General features: G+C 36.3%; 1 protein-coding gene across 1 annotated transcript in view; it reads right to left on the bottom strand.

Annotated features, from left to right (window-relative positions):
• Positions 1-19,238, bottom strand: part of sim (bHLH transcription factor single-minded) — a 128,444-nt gene that overhangs the window by 39,302 nt on the left and 69,904 nt on the right. The window contains exons 2-3 of the mRNA XM_090390304.1: positions 7,681-7,766; positions 875-877 (exon numbers count right to left, since the gene is read on the bottom strand). Coding sequence (XP_090246430.1) covers positions 875-877; positions 7,681-7,766 — 89 coding nt within the window. The remainder of the gene's footprint in view (positions 1-874; positions 878-7,680; positions 7,767-19,238) is intronic.

Below are 19,238 nucleotides of genomic sequence, written 5' to 3'. Positions count from 1 at the left end.
AAACATGGATGTTTCAAAGAGCCTTTTATTGATACAATATTTAATAACGTGGTCGCTCATCTTTGGCCTTAATTGCACACTGTATTGGTTAGGAGACTACCTCGTCTGTAGACTCCGAAGCAATTTTTGATAACAGGAAGGTGGTATTTTGTTCAATCATCCTTCAGTACAGTCAATTCTACTACTTATTGCAGGTGTCTGCTATGCCCCGAAGCAGACGTTCCGGTTCATTCAAAAGGTGTTCAGTTAATGTTCGCGTTCTGAACAGGCCAATAAAAATATGTTGAACGTCCATGTCTTCAAATCAAATCACAACAGTCTGTGCAGTATGACTTGGTGCATTGTCATGCTGACACAGAAAAAGGTTCTCTCCATTCTGTTTCCACAGTGAAGGGAGAGGTGGAATTGTCCAGAATGTCAATGGAGTGCTTGGACCATCAGTTGGCCTTCTTGGAACAATGAATGCCATAACGCTACATTAACACAATACTTGTTGCTCGAGCATACGCATCGGAAAACCGTATACCATGATTTACCACTCCATAACACAGCTTTTTAACGTTCCAGGGACTAATTATGATGGGTTGTACACCAGGCACGTCGACGCTGTGCATTTCCTGTTGTGGTGTTTGGTTTCCGTGCTGCAGCTTTTCCGTAAAATCTAATGCCATGCATCTCCCTACATATTGTCCTGACTTTTTTTTTTTTTAAAGATTTTGAAGGGACATTTCATGCTGAAACTCCATAGTGTTGCATCTATATCAATCGTTTTAAGAAATATACTTATATGTGTTATTATTAAATGTTTTTAGTTAAACCTAAACGAAATACGTGTCTGATAAAAGGGTTCAAACCTGCTAGTGTAGAATCAAACCTGCTAGTGTAGAATCATTATGAAAAATAATAATATTTTTCATAATTGCGTTTTATAGTATATGTTAGTAATTAATATAAGCCAAGTTTAACTTTTATATACGAGTAATGTTTGTTAATTCTGTGCTATACTTTAAATATTAACCAGTAATTATAATTATTAATGATCACACTATTTTATTAATGCTGCATATGCCAAAATACAAATGTATTCGTATTAGAATTAGAAAATAAGTTAGACCATTGTTTTAGAAATGGAAAAGGCGCACCGAGAAATCAAAGATGAAACTGGTTTTCGTAGAACAGATTAGGAAGATTGAGAAAGAGAGAGACTAACGAAAAAGGGAGAAAATAAAATCAATGCTTTGGTTATTGGCATGAGTGAATCCACGCTTTGCAAAAGACCTGAACAGAATACAATTGTACAATTCCAATATCATCACTTGACAAGTTCAGGCGAACATTCACCCTGAAATATCTCTTGCCAGTCATTGTAGAGATTTAGTTGATAGGTTTTACTAGTTGACAACTAGGAAGTTAAAGGACCTTGCATTTATAATTATCTTGAAAGAAATTAAACAGAACACATGTTTAACCACAAAAAAATCTGTACGAGACTTATTTAAGAGGCACAAGCTATCTGTGCTTCTTCCTCCTGAAAATATAGTTTGGAAAGGTTTAGTTATAGTTTAAAAAAGGTCGGTTTAACAACAGATTTCTGATAACATGGTAAATTTAAATTTCCATCTGGTAGAATATTTAACACGAGAGAAATAAGCTTCCTAAAGTTGTGTGACTAGGGAAAAAAAAAAAAAAAAAAGGGTGAAAACGTCTTGTAGATAAAGTGGTTTCAGCTGAATGAGGCCAACTTGTTACTGTGATATGTTGTGTCAGTTCTCCTGGTTTTTACATTCATTGCGCGATGAATTTTGATCGTTCAAAAGAATGAAATCAAAATTGTATGGCTAAGCTCCAGTAGGGACCCCTCCATTTATTTCAGGTTCAGACTTCATTAACACTGAGCTACTGCGTGAAAGAGGAAATAACAGTGTCTTTAATTTCCTTTAAATCACACTGCGCTGTTGTTTCAGTGGGTTACAGCATCCTCTACGCCTCATGAAAATTTCCACCTCAGGACGAAGAATTGTTTGAGATCTGGAAAGTTGCTTATGCAATGAAATGTGACTCATAAATGCAATGTGACTCGTGAATGGTCAGTATTCCGGCTGGGATATCACTCTGACTCAAATAGCAGGGATATCACTCTGACTCAAATAGCAGGGATATCACTCTGACTCAAATTTATCAAATAGCATATTTTATAAATATGATCTTTATTGTAAGGTTCCTAGGTACACGCAGGTACTCTACCTTTACAAACCCTTCACGGCACTAAGCCAGGGGTTTGCATAATTTGCATATTCAAAAAACTGCAAATTTAATTACACCTATTCATCAACTGCAGCGCAGACGATGCTGTGATATGATAAGCACGGAACAACTTTATGAATACCGTCCAGATCAGGACTGGATCTAGTGCTGAAACTGTTCTAAGTGGTGGCATGAAACCTACAGCAGTTCCGATGACAAAGAATTCATACGCAACTTTTGTTAGAGGTGTGCACTCTTAAGCGATATTCGGTCTTGGACTAACATATTGCAGGAAACATTTTGAGTACGCAATATTTTCACTAACAATGAATTGAGTTAATAACAATGAACGCAATAACAATGTTAACTGAGTGGTTACAGTATTCCTCATGCTTCATGCAAATTTCCGCTTTTGGACGAAGAATTCTTTGCAATGTTTTCCTTCCGAAAATTCGAGTTCTTCATCTGGGAAGAAGAATAAACCGATTTACACGCAATTTGCAAACGCAAAACGCCTTGCAGCTTTAGCTGCTTTCGCATAAAAACAAATAGCACTAATTCTGTATAATAAGTAAATCATTCTATGATTTCATAATAATCCTAAAATATAAAAACAATTTTAACAAGTTTTAAACGAAATTTTAAATAAAACTGCATTTGTTAGAAATTGTATTCATTACTGCGATGCATTCTTCGTCACGGAGATTTGATTTAGGTTTTAAATTCTTACGGTTACACGAAAAGAGACTTTGCTCATTTAACATTACTGCGTCACATTACAAATTCTAGCCCTTCTCCACTACTTGAAGTGAATGTAGGAATGTTTAATGTCAAATGGAAGTTTTATGGATTCGGTAACACTCCGCAGTATTGTGTAGAGAATGCTCACTGCAGACAGAACCCGGGGAAGGAGGGGGACGGAGACATTACTTCTTAATTTTTTTTTAAAATAAACATACAGTACATTTAACGGATGATAAAATCCTGTTTACCTCAACTTTAGCCTCAAACTCACAACGTTGAGGTATTTAAGCCCATATTCAGAGTCAGTAATCCGATTTACACTTTTCCCTGATTTATTGCTACTCTTAGTGATAAAGTGCAGTTGCTCACCCTCCAGGTGAACTGACGACGCATGTGGTATTCAATTCTGACACACCACTATCAAATAACGTCTTCCGCATTGGATCAGACAGAGGTAGCTTAAGACGTCTGTGACAGGCACAAACCACCTGTTTCTACTCGGGTTCGGTTGCCAGGGCTAATTTCCCTGGGGAATAAATGCGGTGGACTTTGACAGGTGAATGCAGATGTACACCACAGGTCTGTAACAGAAGAAACAGCCAACCAAGAGAATCACCCCAACTAATGTGCACACCTCAGTGGTTTATACTTGTTGGGTCCATCCCTCCTTTTGATAAAGACGCTTGTCTTTTCACCTTCGCACATACACAAAATGAAGTGAATCGTCTCATCTCTGCTGCTGCTGCTTTTTCGATCATGTAAAAGAAAAGAAGCAGATCATTTCTATTCTGGACAACTTCGCCACGTAAAGTTCAAAGTTTAAGACACAACAACCAATTCATACATTCCTGTTACATGCACTTTAGAAGAATATCTGTTAAAGAATTTCCATAAAAAATATTAATATTTTTCACTGTAGATTACACTTTTCACGGTATTTATTTGGTTATACCCTTGCTGGTCATTGAATGACTATAAACCTTAATAATTTTTGTTTATACTCCGGCACGACAACTAGGTCAAAAGTGGTTACATTAATTATTTTGACAATGAATACAATCATTAACCGTATTTAGAAGTCACCGAAGCTTGAACCACGATCCAATCAAAGCGCATGTGCTTCTGTATCCATGTGCCTAACCATCCGGCTATGTCGGGCCTAATATTAATTTAAAAAAAAGAAGTGATGCAGCACAGGAATGTCAGCAATTTCATTGTTACGGCAGCCACACTACGTCCACTTACACAATGAGCAGAGCATTTTATTGATATCATAAGGACTCGAACATAAACGTTATCTTATGGATATTAAGAATAATCGTTTTTATACCTATAGTCCATCTCAGGTAATTTCTGAATGTTCATTCGGCAGAAAGGTTCGGTATTACGATGGAAATGTGGGGAACTGACATGAAAAAGCACTAAAGTCTGAATTTTACAAGAAACAATCCTGATCGGACGATTGAGATATGGTCCACCCTTCTTCCTCGAACAGTAAACGTTAAGATGGCGAAAGCAAGTGGTAGTATTTCATAAATGAAAAAGAAAACTGAGGATCTGTACTAAATGTTGCAACTGTTTATGAAAGAGCCGCACAGGCGTTAGGAATTTCTCGAGCAAGTGTTTCAAAGTATGCAGTGACTAAACAACTGGCATCGACCCGAGGGAAAAGAAGATCCAAAAGATGTCAAGCGTTACCGGAAGAGACAATTTCAGTAAAGACTGTTTAATTTATAACGAATACGATAATAATCATAATATCATTTGCCAATTTATTTTCATTAATTAAAGACAGATGGATTTAATTCGTTGGTAGACAAGCGTGGTTACACCGTTTCATGAAAGACCTTGGATTTGAATGTCGGAAGCATAATAATCGTAGAGTTTTAACTTTACGATTATCATGCTTTTGTTAGGAGAAGATGTTTGAGACAAAAGAAACAATCTTTCGTCACAAAATACTCGAATATTTGTGTATCCAAAACCAAGGAAGGGTTGGCAAAATGAATCAAGGAGTTATGGTTTCAAAAGTGCAAGCAGCAGTGATGGTTTATTGTACTGAACGCTGGTAACGAAAATGGTTGAATTCCAGGCGCAAGTGTGCTATTTCGCTCAAAAAACAAAGGTGGGTGATTACCACGATTCAATGAACGCTGAGAATTTTCAGCAACGGTTACAAACCAGTCTTCTTTAATATTCCAAAAAAATAAACCTAATTGCCTTTTCAACCCAGCCTATCACTCGCAGCAAATAAACAGGGCTCCACAACTGCTTAGAAAAAACACATTAGATTGTAGGTCTATAATAACACTTTTTATCCACCAGATGCACTGAGAACAGAACTGTTAAGTCTAGAGCAAGAAAATAATTAGGCTCCGTGGGGAAAACACGGTCAGGTATGGATTACATGTTTGAATTCATCCTCACGGTCGGACCAAACAGCTGTCGCACCAGGTACGATAAAATTCGAAAGTTTTGGCCTGTGCAGACCTCTACTAAGAATCTGAAAGTTTAATCATCGAAAACTAATAATTGACATGTTCAGTCGTCAGTTATTTAAGTCAGCTATTAGCTTTTGAAGAGAAAGAACATATCCAGGCATATTGGACACTAAGAATGAAGCATGGAAGAAATGAAAGTCGCAAACTTTTAATGTATTACTCAATATCTGTATTTTAATCAATCAGTTCAATTACATCAATACATGTAGTAAAATGAAATCAGGGTGAAAACATTGTCAATATAATACCAAAATCTGATGACACCTACTTTAGAAACTCTTAACTGAACCTGATATCATGATCTCTTATAGGTTAGGACAAGGAAATATGATTAATGAATTCACAGCAAAAACAAAAAAATCAGTAGTTTAGTGACTATATTTTTCTTTATGGATTTTTTTGCAAATTTCCCTGAACTAACCTAAAAAAAAATCTATGTGTGAGGACATATTTTGTCTATTTTCGGTTAGGAGAACATTCAGAAAGTCATCTGTGGATTATTTTAACAATTTTTTTTTTAACCAATCCAAAAACTGACCAAAGAATTATGTGGATAGGTTCGGAATATATCCGAGATGATTTGCGCTTGTCTATATTATAATTACCATCCATTGCTCGCTAATCACAGGGCTACGGTCATCCATTAGTATATTCCAGAAGAGCGAGGGGGGGGAGACTAGAATAACTGGCGGCACGAATCCGGGTATTCCCGTGCTGTTGTGGAGAAAAGGCAGGGAAGATAACTGACACAAATCTATAACTTCAATGAATGAAATTAGGCATCAAAACGATTAATTAACAGGCGAGTCATGTTAATGCGGCCAGTGAACAGATATTAGAAAAGATATCTGCTCAGTGAAAACTTCAATTTATCGGATGCTACTACGACTACTACGGAGCAATATGGCCTTAGTTGCTAATGCTCCTAAAAACCAAATAACAACAACAACAACAACGACTACTAGTACTACTAATAATAATAATAATGATGATAATAACTATCTGTCTCAGCAACATATAAATTGTAAACTGTGATTTAATTCGGCAAATGTCCATACCCTATGCCAAACCTAGCAAAACAGAAGATGATAGAAAAAATAAAACCGAAATAAAAGTCCCTGTTTCACCAACAACAATCTCTCTTTGATTGTGCAGCTAATAATAAAATTTGAAGGAGAAGTAGAGTAATACTGTATATCAGCTGTTCACTATAACAATTTGGTCGAAAGCATTGCCGTAGCCTAGTGGTCAGGCGCGCGGGTGCATAAGTACACGTGCCTTGAGTGACCGGGGTTCAAGCCCGTGACTGCTGAATACGGTGCTGTTTCTTGTATTCTGTCTATTTGTGAACTCCTCTGACCGTTTGGTCGTCCCGGAGTATAAACAGAAAATTTATTTATTTTTATTTCAGAAATTAATAAACTCTAATTATTAACGTTTTATACATATTGTTAAGTTTTTAATTTTATATTTTATATTTTTCATCTGAAGATAAATAAACTCTGTTTATTAATTTCCAGATGTTAGGCTTGGGTTATTTAGAGCTGCTGTGGCCGAGTGGTCAGCACAAAGATACATAAGCACACGTGTTTTGCGTTACTGGTGTTCAAGCCCGTAACTGCTAAATACAGTGCTGTTTCTCGTATTCTCTCGATCTTGTGAATTTCTCTGACCGTGTGGTCGTCCCGGAGTATAAACAGATAATTTATTTTATTTGCCGAAGAAACATGAAGCGCAAGTACTGTATATCGTATTTGTCAATTGTGTCTATTCAATAGTAGGTTTTCCTGTTTCATTTACGATTCAAGTTCATTCACAGCAGGAAAGGGAAAAAAAAAAAAAAAAAAAAAAACATGCAATTCTCGTCCGGGACCAACTCGACACAGTGCAAAATGAAGCCATAACGGTTCCTCCTCTGTTTCAACTGGAATCGAACTGATACATTTTCTATACAGAATAACAGAGGAGGAAGCCACTGTTTTGAACGCGAGCTTTTTCGAAGAAGAAACAATTCTTTTCAAAAGCGGTAAGGTCCTAATACTTCTGAAAGTAGAATTTAATATGAATGAGCATGAGAGAAGCGGAGACGCCAAATAGTCAATGCAAATTTGATTTACGTAATCATATTGTTCCAAACGCTATTACTGTTACATAAATAGACATACATACGAGCACCAAATTCATCACTTACTTGTAAGAGGTGAGATCCAAGCTCCTTAATAGCTCCCTCTCGAGGATTTGGTGGAGGAGGAGTGGAACCCCAACCATCTCCAAGACCTGTGAATAAAATAAGTAGATGAAGTATATTCCTTAAAAACAACCAATTCCTAATCACTATATGGTATTTACGGCTAGTAAATAAATAAATAAATAAATATATATATATATATATATATATATATATATATATATATATATATATATATATATATATATATATAATGACACGTTCATCAAACTAATTTAGCAGTCAATATTATGGAATAAAATTAATACAATTGAAAAAGTAGCTTACAGTTCTTTAAAGCATGCTTCTCAATCGTTTCTAACTGTTATCCCTAACCTTTTAGTGTTATTTACTATGCACCCAAATCAGAAATTTTGAAATGGAGTAAGATGTTTAAAGCACGGGTACCTATACCTTCTTAGTACGTATTTCCAAGAGTACGCGTTGAAAAGCACTATTTTAAAGGGCATTTTGTGTTTTCTTACCTATCAATCAGAATTACTGTATTTCAATTCCTTTGAATAATAAAAAAAAACAGCATCTTTATTTATGTATTTATTTTCGTCTGCTTCCAGTAATACTCCTTATACAAATCATCCTAAGGAGTGGGAGTCCCTAACCTAGAGGGCTTAAGTATGCCCATTGGGCAATCCGGCACTGCTATCAAGGTCCGTATCCTTAATATGCCAATGATCAGTGACATATAACCCATACACAACCATCATGCAGATTCGAAATACAGAGTGATTACAAGCATAATTAACAACAAAAAAAAAAAAAAAACCATTATTAACAGTGCTGCAATTTGGTTGAAGTTTCATTTTTCCTTAATGTCAGGGCTATCATGGGACTGAACCAGCGTGTCGAATCTGCTTGTCAGGGTTCATCTTCCTGGAATAGTGCATCGGCATCCATATAGGTGTCGGGTTGTGGGATAATGACGTTTCAACATATCCAGATAAGCAATGCCCGTGACGGTCGTTTCTACAAACAAAACATCTGCACATCATTTTTCTGCTAATGGCAAGATACCTTAGGACTTTCGCGTTCGTACTGTAGAAACTCCCTTACATTTTCACTGTCCCATATATGCACGTTGTGTTTGTTAATCTTTCCATTCAACTTGTTCGTTGATGTGTAGAATCAACCAAATTTTTGGTAGAGATAACTTGTAATACGTGATTTGCTCGACTTTCGATTTCTTTAGACTACGAGCAAAATATTTATGAACTTGGTCAACTCTTTCAGTTCCCATACAGCCTATCTCACGAAGGTGGTTCCTTGTGGCATTTTATACGGAATTTTTAATGCGATATATTATACGCTCTGAACAACTATTATGAATTATGTTTCGTGGATCCAAGCATGTAATGAGAGTTCTCAGGTGAAAACCACCTTGGGTTAAAGGAGAAATGTGCCGCCAAGCACAAAAATAATTAAAATAAGAAAAAATAATAAAATAAAAGGACCAGAAAAAAATGAAAAATAATAATACAATAAAATAAAAAAAAGCCATGGGGTAGGGTCGGGAAATAACGTCTGATGGGCAATAACGCATTTTGAATATGTAGTTCCTCAAAAAAAAAAAAAGGGGGGGGGGGGGTCCAATCCCTTCAAGAAGGGAAGAATTAAGAATTCTTATTGGCAAGTAGTCAGTCTAGAGATCTACACGTTCTTTCCCAAGAAAATGAAAAAACAGGCAAACCGACCATATCATCAGACAATTTGCAGACACGATACTGATGACTCAGAACCTCAGTTGCTTCAATATAAAAATAAACACACTAAAACACAGTTCTTAAAAACAACTGTTTAAGGGAGTGGTGCATATTTCGAAAACTGCAATTTCTTTTGTGTTGGCTTCCTGCTAAGTGAACTTGCAACATCATTCAACTATGATTCAAGTTACAGTTCTGCTTAGAATCGCAGGCACGCGTTGTTTCAAAGAGCATATGAATATTATATAGCACAATAAATAGGGCTCAACGTTTTTTTTTTTTTTTAAGTAGACTTTAAATTTCCTGTTAGATGTGCTGTGTGTGTTAAGTTAAGCGCCAAAGCAACTAGGGTTATGAGGCGTCAGTATATTATCTGTATTCTGAGGCCAATTTGTCTATTTGCTGGACAAAAAACCCCAGCTTCCAGCAGATAAACCCTGCACTCCTCGCCTGACTATCTCAGCCACAGTGTTAAAATAGCTGATAAAAATTAGTCGCATCATTGATAGGATTCTAACATAGGAAGGATTATACAAATTATAATCTAACCCATCACTTTTCCACCCTGTGGGGAGGATGGTAATTATATTAACTATGCTACTAGCGAGAGTACTGTGAGATATCAATGTATTAAGTCTTTCATAGGCTTTCTATAGTGAAAGCCTATGAAATATAATACTGTACATTGCATTGGTGTGTTAAGTGTTCAAAGAGTAGGCATAAAAGGAGAAATGTCGTTTTGGGAAATATAGTTGCGTTCCTTTTCAGTTCCAGAGAAATGTCCATAGGCCTATAAACGCTACTACTGCTATAACTACTACTAATTAGTATGACTACTACTATTAATTATTATTATGAATGGGATAATTGATAGGAACGAGTAAACGGTATTCCTTCGGTATGGAAGCTGACCTGCATGTTGTGCAGGATGAAAAATCCAAAAAAACTCAGGGAATACCCTACTCTCTCCACCTGATGCTAACTGCAACCTCGTTTGAAGAAGCCTTTAGAAATGCCTCCAGTCTACTTGCACACCCAGACTTTTTAAAATGAAATCATTACAAACATAATGTCCTCCATGACAGTATGACAGGTATTTTGATTTATATACAGCGCATGACCATTTAAGGCCATATTGCGCTGCGTAAATCATGGTTGTAAAAGTGTGTTCACAGGCCGATTTGCATAGGGGCGGGGGGAAGGGTTTCCAATGGCCCGGAACTGGTCTTGACTTCCTAAGGGAAAAGTGGGGCTGTTTTCCCCATTTGGTCAACGCTCGCTCTTGACGCCCCTGGTTGTGTAATCTACAATAATTTATGGGGTAGGGGGCTACTCCGTACTCCTGAGATCGATAAATTATAGCCTCGACTGCAGTGGCTTAATATTCCTTCAGTATCTAACGGGATTCGAACCTAGGGTTCTCCAAACATGATGTGTGGGCTAAATAGAATTGGCTAAACCACAATATTGTTATAGAGAACAGTACGTTAGTTATGATTTGAGAAGGATATTAATGTGGTAATACTACTAAGCAGTTTTAAGAAGCGCATTTTTCCACAGGATAAGATTTGAGTTAGATTTATTGGTAACTTAGGATAAATTATACAATTTATCCAAATCATTATACAATACAATAGATCATTATACAATAGAACTTCACTACCGACCTTGTCGCTTGATAAAATTTCCTCGAGAGAATGTAAAATATCTCGATGTTTTTCTTTGCATTTAATATTCCACTGAAATTATTTTAGTTCTTTCACAAGGTTAATGTGATTATAAAACCATTCTGAAAGAATTTCAAAACGAATTATATCGTTAAATTCTTATTTAGGAAAAATCTTCGTTCTGCGTATACCTAAAAAAGAAGGCAGTCCGTAATGTGGAGGATATTTTACCTAATTTTACCGCAATTTAGTCAGTTATTTATATTAATTAACTGTACGCAACAGAGCGCAACTCCGATTACAGTTTATATTGCTGACATTAATGTAAAAAGTTTAACTCTGAGACAAAATTTCGACGTTAGATGTTTTGTGACAAATAAACCTACAGAAATATCTCGATTATCCTGATTTATTGAATTCAGAAGAATAAATAAGAGATTTAGGTGTCATGAAAAATCCTTTTATTCCTTGTGTCCCTTTGTCGACACATGCAATTTTGCTTGCTTTATTTTTATAATGCATAATTCGACACAAAAATTGAAGTCCAAATCAATGAAACAAGAGGTTGCAAAATATAAATTTTAAGATTAGCACTTGCAAATATATCATATTCGGTGAAACTAAGTTTGCTGAAACCTAATTTCGCAGAATAAATCTCATTTAAAATCTTAGAACAGCAAACTACAATTCTTCATTGGCAGTGAGAAAGAACGATCGAGAACACTTTTGCGTGGTAATGGTTTTCAACATTTAAGACACAGTAAAATGTGATCTGAGTTTAATGACATTTTCATTTATGTAAAAATAAATATGACGTTTTGCGAAAACTCTGTACGCGATGGGAAATTGGATACTATTTTTGGATCAGCGTACACAAATTGCTATTTAACAGGTAAAGTATTTAAGACAATAAAACCATCGCAGGTCTGTGTTATTTGTGAGATCGTTTTATTACCGTTTACATAAAATGTGCTACTAGTAATCAGCCGAGTTCAAGAAATAATACGAAACAAATGGCATCGTTAGTGAATCATCTCACCTTCTTTCTTTTTTAACTACAGAAAATAGAATAGTCAACAGAAAACATTAAGATTGCAGCGACCTCTTCTGAAAGAACTACAAACAACGCTTTAAATTGTGATAAAAATGATGGAGATTATTCGTATCTACCTTTTAACCGTGCTAGTCATATAAAAGGGAGCCAATTACAGCGTGAGGGTGTCCGGTAATTAAGAACTGTTGACATAGACTGCGATTGTAAATATCAACACAGTCTGTGTATCTTCTGACACCTCCGCTTAATGATGTTTAACGACTTAATTATCGCCTTTCATTAGCAAAGTTCATGAACCCATCTTTTTTCTCTTCCCTGTACTAAAGTAATCTGCTACAGTGGGAGTGTATTTATCTCTATAGCAGACAGGTAAGGTTTCATTGGCGCATGTAATTAATCAGAATAAAAAAAAAAAAAAGAAAAAACCATTAGCTTTATTGAAACTAGGGGATAGGAGGGGGGAGAGAGAGAGATCGAAGCTTGTGCACAAAGACAGTCTCAATAAACAGCGTTAGGCTTCCTTCTCTGAAGATGTGGCAATCAATATTTTATTGGCTTCTAACATAAAACGACGAGTGTGGGGAGCGAGTTAATAAAGAAGACTTACACATTCCCTGACGGTCGCCGTTCACTTAAGCTTATCAACACGGGTGCTATAGAAACTGGTCATAACCTTTTCAGGCAAGCAGCGGATATCGGTGGGGCGTCCGTAAACTCTCGATGGCAAAGTCTTTCTGGGTCGACATTAACTCCAGTGCTGTTAGACCGCCTCCCGGGTTTTAGCAGTAAGGGGGACGGACAAGGAGATGGCGGGGGCTGACAGTACCGAAACATAAGTACCCATTCCACAAACGCCTTGTCTGGATTCTGATACTTAGTGAGCGCGTTTCTGACGTCACGAGACCTTTATGACCCTCCACGCTACTGTTGCCATACCCGCCCGCCTGTTTGCCATCCTCCGGAATCACGAGATTTCCACTGCCACTCAGTCCTGCCACTTCATCTCGTCCTGACACTGATCCTGAATTATAGTGTTTGTTCTCCGAGCGCTTGTCTTCCACCCCTGCGCTGCCAAAAGCAAGAGACGCTTGCTAGAGACCGAGGGTTTCATCGCACTACGGCCGGTACCCAAAAACGGCGGAAACGCTGTGTCAACATGCGGACTCCGTATCAGTGACCGCCGGCAGATCAGGCTGTGTATTGGACCACAGCTGCACAGCCTCTATCGCGAGCTTTAAGCTATCACCTACGCCAAGACTAAACCTTGTCTTTATCGTACCCCGCAGAAGCCACAAGAACAAGATCAAGCCTTCCCCCCATCCCCTTCCCAACTCCCTGGAAATCTGTAGAATCCACAGCTCCCTCCCTCCGGTACCTGGCAAGGCCTACTCAAAGACTCGGATTACTGCCGATTTCGCCACCCGAGTGAATTATTGACCGTCCAGCAGAGGTGATATTCCATCTGTCTTGATTTTTAATGGTTTTGTCGGACGACAGCTAATGTCCACGTATCGTCGTAGTTGCAAAGATGAATGCACTACAACAATGGACTATAGTTTGTATTGGATGTCTTCTGCCCAAACAACACACTAAGATTAGAATTCTTAGATTCAAACGCGTCTGATCAGTCTACTCCTTTTGTAAGGAGGTAGGGAAAAGGATAGAGAGAGAGAGAGAGAGAGAGAGAGAGAGAGATTAGTTCTTTGAAAGTTTCAGGTCGAGATTGTAGAATTAATTTATCCGATAGTCTACAACCTAACAGATAGTCTTAGCGACATAACCACATTACATATGTATGAACTCACAAACCATTACATATAAATAAATAAATTTCTGTTTATACTCCGGGACGACCAAACGGTCAGAGGAGTTCGCAAGGTAGACAGAAAGCGTTCCTGAGCCACAGGCTTCCTGCTTAGTAATAAGCCGAACAAGTATCTCAATCAGTACATACACATCAATGTATATATAAATACAAGAGTATTAAATGGCAGGTATAATTGTTTGCCGCTTGCCTCTCATTTAAAGAGGTCTGGGTCTAGCGAAATTCCTAAAGGCTTCTTTAATGGAGCAGTTGGCCGATCTTAAGTGGAGAGAGTACGGTTTTCCTGAGTCAATCAGGATTTTTCTGCCCGCACAGCACAAAATCAGTCCGTAAACACACACATATACGTATATATATCAATATACGATAAACAATATGAACTGGGTACTACAGATTTCTAAATTATACAGAAATTTTATTCAATATCAGAGTATGAATATACAAGCAGAAGGGGCTGGCTGTAGTAGAAAGTAACGTACGGATTCGCACGTTGCAAAATATAGACCGTATATAGTTACGGTCCAGATAGCTGCAGACATTAAAATAAAAATAAAGTGACATTCTAGATGCAGTTTCCTTTCATTTTTAGGAATGAAAGCGCCTTTAGGTTTAACATGTTCGTCGGTCCACATGAGTCTTCGCGAATAGCACTGTGGTAATAATCACCCTTCTCCCCGCAGCAGATGGAGAAGACCGATATTCGAATCCCGTCAATGACGCGAGGGACTTTTATGGGATTTTTTCACTCCGTGGCTGAGTTAGTTGGTTTCAGGCGAAGACAGCAGCAAAGTTCCCCATCCCCCTGAAAATTCGGGTTTTTCGTCCAGCAAAACAAGCAAACCGATCAGAGAACACAAGCAAATTTCTCAGATGAACCGAACATGACAGTTTTTTTTTTTTTGGTCAGTCCATATTCAATAACAACGCTCCCAATGAAGAGATTTTCATGAATTTTATGTTTTGTTCTTTTAGAAATATTTTGTGTAGCCATTAATAATTTCATTAAAATCAGACAAAACAGAAATAATTAATTTTTGCATCTATCTCAGTTAATTTTTTAAACATATTTTCGGTTACATTTAAACAAATTTTTTAATTAAAATTCATACGCATCTGTTTAGAATGCGACATAAAAAGAATTAAATAAAAATAATTACAAAAAAATATTAATTTAAGAAAAAAAATTGAATGTGCCCGAAATGTAACGAAATGTGACTAATTTATTTCGCTGAACTGAGGTGTCTCGAACAGTTAATATTACTCAAAACTATTTTATATATATTTGAAAAATATATGCTAAAAATTAATTCAGCATAGTCATAGTAAAATTTACATCCTTGTTATACAGTACAATTGAAGAAAGAAGCAGTCTTACGAAAGGAGGCACCGATCTTTCAAATTGTAAAGATACCACGAGTTGCCTTTTATTGCACTACTAATAAGTAACACTTCTCTAAAAAAGAGAAATATAATGCTACCTATTAATTTGCGGTGCAAACCCCTCGGGCGGAAAATGAGGTGTTGTCTTAGCACATCATGTTGGTCCTGTTGCGATTAGCTTCTCTGTTTGGCAACTGGTTGGCATTTCCTCAGAAGTAGATAAGCAGCATTGCTAATTGTGAAGCAATGAAAAGATCAGAGATTATGATGAACAAATAGTTACGGAGCAAACAAATAGTTACGGAACAAATAATAAATAGAACAAATAAAATCTCTGAAAATTATAACGGAGTCATAATTTTCAGAGATTTAAGATTGTAAATAAATATCTTTATTGCAATCGGTAGAAACAGAAGAAAAAAAATATGGTGTTACACAGGGCGGTTCCAGGGTGTATTGTCACCGTGGTGCAAACTTTTTTCCGCCCCTTTTTAATAAAAAGAAATGTTATGTAGTTTCTAAAACTTATGTCAAATTTTACTCAAATTTTATGTGGATAAAATTTGAGTTTTATATTTTATTATAACTCATAAAAATGTTTGTTGAAAATAAATTGAACTATAAATTAAAATATACTGTTTTTATTAGTAAATGTTAAAAGTCGTAATATTATAAAATGTAATAAATTTTTATACATAAAAACTAAAAAAAAAAAAATAAATAATAATAATCACCGCGCCACCTTTTAGATTTTGCCGCTGTGGGTGAAGCGCACCACTTGACCACCAGGTTGGCATGGCCTTGATATAAAATAAATAAATTTTCTGTTTATACTCCGGGACGACCAAACGGTCAGAGGAGTTCACAAGATATACAGAATACAAGAAACAGCACCGTGTTCAGCAGTCACGGGCTTGAACCCCGGTCACTCAAGGCACGTGTATTTATGCACCCGCGCGCCTGACCACTAGGCTACGGCGGCCTTATATTACAGAGAACTATTGCAATACCCATAACAACAAAAATGCTAGGGGTTAAAATTGACTCAAGATGGTGTTAAAATACACAATTTATATAAAAGTTTGGCAAAAGTCCCTGTATTTTCACTAGCCTTTAAAAAGAGATGAGTTAGGTTATTCAGAATAAGCAATAAGCTAAGTCACAGTGGTTTTCAACAGGAGTGCCGCAACAACATTCCAGGGGTGCTATGTAATTTGGGTTTAAGTTACTTATTATGTATTTTTTTATTTATAAATTTATTTCATTATAAAAAGGTGTACGATATCTATTGTACCGTATCTTTTTAATTTTTGTGGCGATCTATAATTGAAGGTTATTTAGTACCTCTATATAAAGAATAAAATTATTATATACGTACATATAATTTGTATTATGAATTGTAATTTTGTTTATAATTATATTATTATAATAACTATCATATAACACACACACACACACACACACACACACACAGAAAATCGGATTATTAAAAGGTCAAAAACCACTGTGTTAGCTACTTCTTTTGGCCTAGGGCGCCGTGAAAAAATTACTGGGACACTAAGGGCGCCGTGAACAGAGCGTTTGGGAACATCTGAGCTAAGACCATGAGAAGGTCGAAATACGGTGTCTGTAAAGTTTGTATATATGCTATGGTTCATTTTTCCTGTTCTGGCTGATGATAAAAAAAGGGGGGGGGGGAACAATATATTTTCAGACCATAATTTCATTATTCTGCTTGTGGCTGTTTGGAGCTACATCTCTGCATTACATAACAGGGATGTTCTTCTAGGTTAGGATGTTGTTGTTGTTTGGTTTTTAGGAGCATTAGCAACTAAGGCCATATTGCTCCAGGATATGCGGCGGTCATTCCTTAACCTTTCCGCATCCTCCGTATTTGGTGGTGACGGGCTCGAACCCCGGTCTAATCAAGAAGCGGGTGCTACGCACTGCTGCTCCTTATAACCATGTTAAAGGAAGGGAGAAAGGAGGGAAAAAAAAAAAATAAAAAAAAAAAAAATAGAGAATCTGGCTGCCTCCTCGTGGCGCGGTACGGGAGCGGGGGGTCGGGACTAGTTCTCCGCGGCCCCCTGCTGCTAAATGCCAGATGCCAGCCACAAACAACATACACAACACATTACACACACTAATGACAATTATAAATAGTAACCGCGATAGATAACTTAAATTCCGTAAAGGCTCGCGTACTTATCACTCACTAAATACTTACTATAATTATAAATCACACTCAAATCTTAAATCTTACATTCAACCTAAACTAAAATTAAATTAAACCTAACTCTACCTCAAACCCGACTTAACTTCAGCTTAACTTAAAACTAAATTAAATTAGGAAACATCAACCATAAATTAAACTTATAACTTTAATTAAACAGTAACTCAAATCTAAGCTTAAACTTAAACCTAAACTACAACCTAAACTTAAACTCATCTATAACTTAAATTTAAACCTAAACCGAACCTACACTAATGTCAAAACCAGCTTCATAATTACTTAACTCAAACCCAAACTTGCCCACTAAATTAACTAACACTCAACTTAAACACACAACAGAACTTAAACTTTACTCAAACTTAACTTAACCCTAACCTAAAACTAAACACTAAACATTAACTTAAATTAACTAAAACACATTCAAACGATTTGATCTAAACTTCAACTTTAAACTTAACTTTAAACTTAAATTTTAATTAGATGAACTAAAAAAACGATTCTGCTGGCACACAATTAAGCTTAACGAACGGCGGACATAGGGGACACCCTGGAAACCGCCAGTAAACTACAAAAAATACTTTGAACTTTGAACTGCTGCTCCTTCCCACCTGGCTACGGAGGCACCTCTAGGTTAGGAGCAGTTAGTATAGATTGTAAAGCAGAAACCTACCACCCCATATAATATTACAAGTATTTATTTATTGTTATTATTATTTATTTATTATTATTATTATTATTATTTTTTTTTTTTTTGTATTTTTCTTTTTCTCAGAGCGCATACTTATCGTATGCGCATACGCATACTTTCTTTATCCAATAAAGGATAAGGAAAAATATATAAAATATAATATAGGCAAATATTATATTACACCTGATAATACAGCATTGTCATTTAGAATTTATACCAAGGCAATTAAGGACACGAGGAGTGTCCTTATTTCCTTGTAGTAAATAAATCGTGTTCCTAAATTGCATGTGTTCTATGGTTGGTTTCTGTTTTCTGTGTAGCATGAAAGTACAGTAATGGTAGGTAATAAAGTTATATGACAAGTAATAATGAAAAAGATTTAGCCATAATTCTGCAATCCGACATGACTCTCTCGATTGTTGTTGTTCTTGTGGGGGTTTGATGGCGCATAAGCTGCTTTGGCTATAATGCGCCTACTCTCTCTCGAACATAGACAAGTTTCCAAGACAACACATGGTGTTTTACCTATAATATACTTACTGGTAAGAACAAATAAGTAATTAGTCCATCATATAAAGCAGCAGCACACAAGATGGGGATCGCGAACCTCCCTTCCCCCCAGATGCCGTGAGATGGTGGGCTCTGTTCATTCGAGCCGCGAATGAAATTATAAAGTAAAAGAGATATAGTTTCTTTATTATATTATATTATATAGTAAATTTCTCTTTATTATATTCTCTTCATTATATAGTAAAAGACATGCTCACCCGTCGCTAATTTCGAGAAGTAAGCTGTTAGAGGCTTTTTTTCTCCAGCATTTTTGTAAGCCGATATATTAGTGTTAGTACAACCAAATGATGCAAGGAAACGGAATTTTTCTGCATTAGCCAAAAATTAAAATACAAAAATAAATAAATTAAATTAAATTAAAAAAATAAATAAAATAAAACAGAATAT

The sequence above is a fragment of the Mastigoproctus giganteus genome, chromosome 1 (genome assembly GCF_048544385.1).
Source record: "Mastigoproctus giganteus isolate SK-2022 chromosome 1, ASM4854438v1, whole genome shotgun sequence".
NCBI lineage: Eukaryota > Metazoa > Arthropoda > Arachnida > Uropygi > Thelyphonidae > Mastigoproctus > Mastigoproctus giganteus.
Note: the sequence above shows the minus strand (reverse complement) of the source record. Positions and strands in the feature narration are given on the sequence as shown.